Consider the following 2046-nt stretch of genomic DNA (forward strand, 5'->3'; position numbering starts at 1 on the left):
GAGTGTGAAGAAGCGGGAATGAGGATCAGCACCTCCAAATCTGAGGCCATGGTTCTCAGCCGGAAAAGGGTGGAGTGCCCACTTCGGGTCGGGGATGAGTTCCTGCCCCAAGTGGAGGAGTTCAAGTATCTTGGGGTCTTGTTCGCGAGTGATGGGAGAAGGGAGCCGGAGATCGACAGACGGATTGGGGCTGCAGCTGCAGTAATGCGGACGCTGCACCTGTGGTGAAGAGGGAGCTGAGTGTAAAAGCGAAGCTCTCAATTTACCGGTCGATCTACGTCCCTACCCTCACCTATGGCCACGAGCTGTGGGTAGTGACCGAAAGAACGAGATCGCGGATACAAGCGGCAGAAATGAGCTTCCTCCGAAGGGTGGCTGGCCTCTCCCTTAGAGATAGGGTGAGAAGTTCGGCCATTCGGGAGGGGCTCAGAGTAGAGCAGCTGCTGCTCCACATCGAAAGGAGCCAGCTGAGGTGGTTCTGGCATCTGACAAGGATGCCCCCTGGGCGCCTCCTGGGTGAGGTGTTCCAGGCATGTCCCACCGGGAGGAGGCCCCGAGGCAGACCCAGGACACGCTGGAGAGATTATATCTCTCGGCTGGCCTGGGAACGCCTTGGTATTCCCCCGGATAAGCTGGAGGAGGTGGCTGGGGAGAGGGAGGTCTGGGCCTGTGGGTACAGTAGCGCTTTTGACATGCACGACTTTGTTGAGGTTAAGTCTGCGCCGAGAAGCTTCATGCTCCTCTTCAGTGCGGACCTCATTTAACAGCTGCAGAAAGGTAGGGGGATTATCTTTTCATTCCCTTAAATGCAAACTTAACAGCATCAGGTCAGACTCTGTTGCACCTTTAATGAGCTGATCTAGACGTGCTTTGTCAATGAGGGCAGGAGACAGACCTCCCTTTTTGTCCACCTTGCTCAGAGATCTCTCCATTCTTCTCAGAAACTCAGAAAGTTTCTCCCCTCTGTGTTGACATAGCATTCGGAAGGCAAAATAGAGTTACTCTCCTGTTTCTGGTCTGTCAAAAGTATTCTCAATCACATCAATGTATTCTTGAGGTGTTGCTTCAGGGTTATTAAATCGTACAGCCTGTAAAAGCTCCAACGCGGGACCCTTTACACTTTCCATTATCGTGATTTTCTTCTCTCTGTCAGGCCGATCGTATTCCTCTATCATCAGTCGAGCCTGTAGTTTCCAGTTCTCCAACTGCTCCTCTCCTGGGGGTGTGGGGACAACCCCTGAGGAGGTGCGCAACCTCCTGTAGCTGCTATTGTCATTGGCAGGCTTAGAGGTATTTTCCAGAAGGTCTCCAACAGCTCTGATGATTGCTTCAGGAGTGGAGGCCTGAAGTGTGGCGGCAGGTCCCAAATCAGTTTGAGGTGCCTGCCAGTCATCTGCAACCAGCTGGTCAACTAAACCATCCTCCTCCTCTAAGTGGCCGATGATTCTCCAGGGTGAATTGCTGCCATCAGCTAGAATGTCCAGAGGAATGGCTTTAGTATTTACCTTTTCTCTGCATTCACACAGTACGGTCAAACACTTGCTCTGGGGATCATACATACGTCCTCTAACCTTCACACGTCTAAGAACTTTAATGGATTGCAGAGTTCTTTCTATGACTTCAATCTCTGTGTCCTCGGAAACATCTTTAAGTAGTATGGCATGCGAAGGGTTAAGGCCTTCTCCTTTACACCAGTGCTGTAACTGAGCCATTTCTTGGTGCTGGGTGTGTGAATCTTACTGTATGTGTATAGTGTAACACAATACCAAACACAAACTGATTTTGCTCTGCTTTAACTTACTATAATTTCAAATCACTCTCTCTTTAAGGGTTGTCTGGGTCACAAGTTTTTTTTTTTGTTTTTTTGGAGTTTTTTTGCCTGTCCCGTTTGGCTCTTTTGCCATCAGAATTATTGTCTAAAGGCAATGAAAGATGCCCAACGGATTTACTTTACCAAATTGACCATCCCAGCCTTGCCATAATGGTCCATTTGATTCACCTTTTATTGTTTATTTTATTTTCACTTGCTGAATACGGGAAAGACTT

The 2046-nt window shown here is 49.1% G+C and overlaps 1 protein-coding gene across 1 annotated transcript; it reads right to left on the reverse strand.

The window, feature by feature from the left end:
- Nucleotides 1-998: 998 nt before the first annotated feature.
- Nucleotides 999-1712, reverse strand: LOC146683757 (paraneoplastic antigen Ma1 homolog). Its single transcript, XM_085445577.1, has one exon. It carries the CDS (start codon nucleotides 1710-1712, stop codon nucleotides 999-1001), a length of 714 nt encoding a protein of 237 aa, XP_085301703.1.
- Nucleotides 1713-2046: the final 334 nt, after the last annotated feature.

This window comes from Copadichromis virginalis, linkage group LG22, assembly GCF_057382275.1.
Source record: "Copadichromis virginalis isolate Kocher_CV1m ecotype Utaka linkage group LG22, C_Virginalis_male_GT1.1, whole genome shotgun sequence".
Taxonomy (NCBI): Eukaryota; Metazoa; Chordata; class Actinopteri; order Cichliformes; family Cichlidae; genus Copadichromis; species Copadichromis virginalis.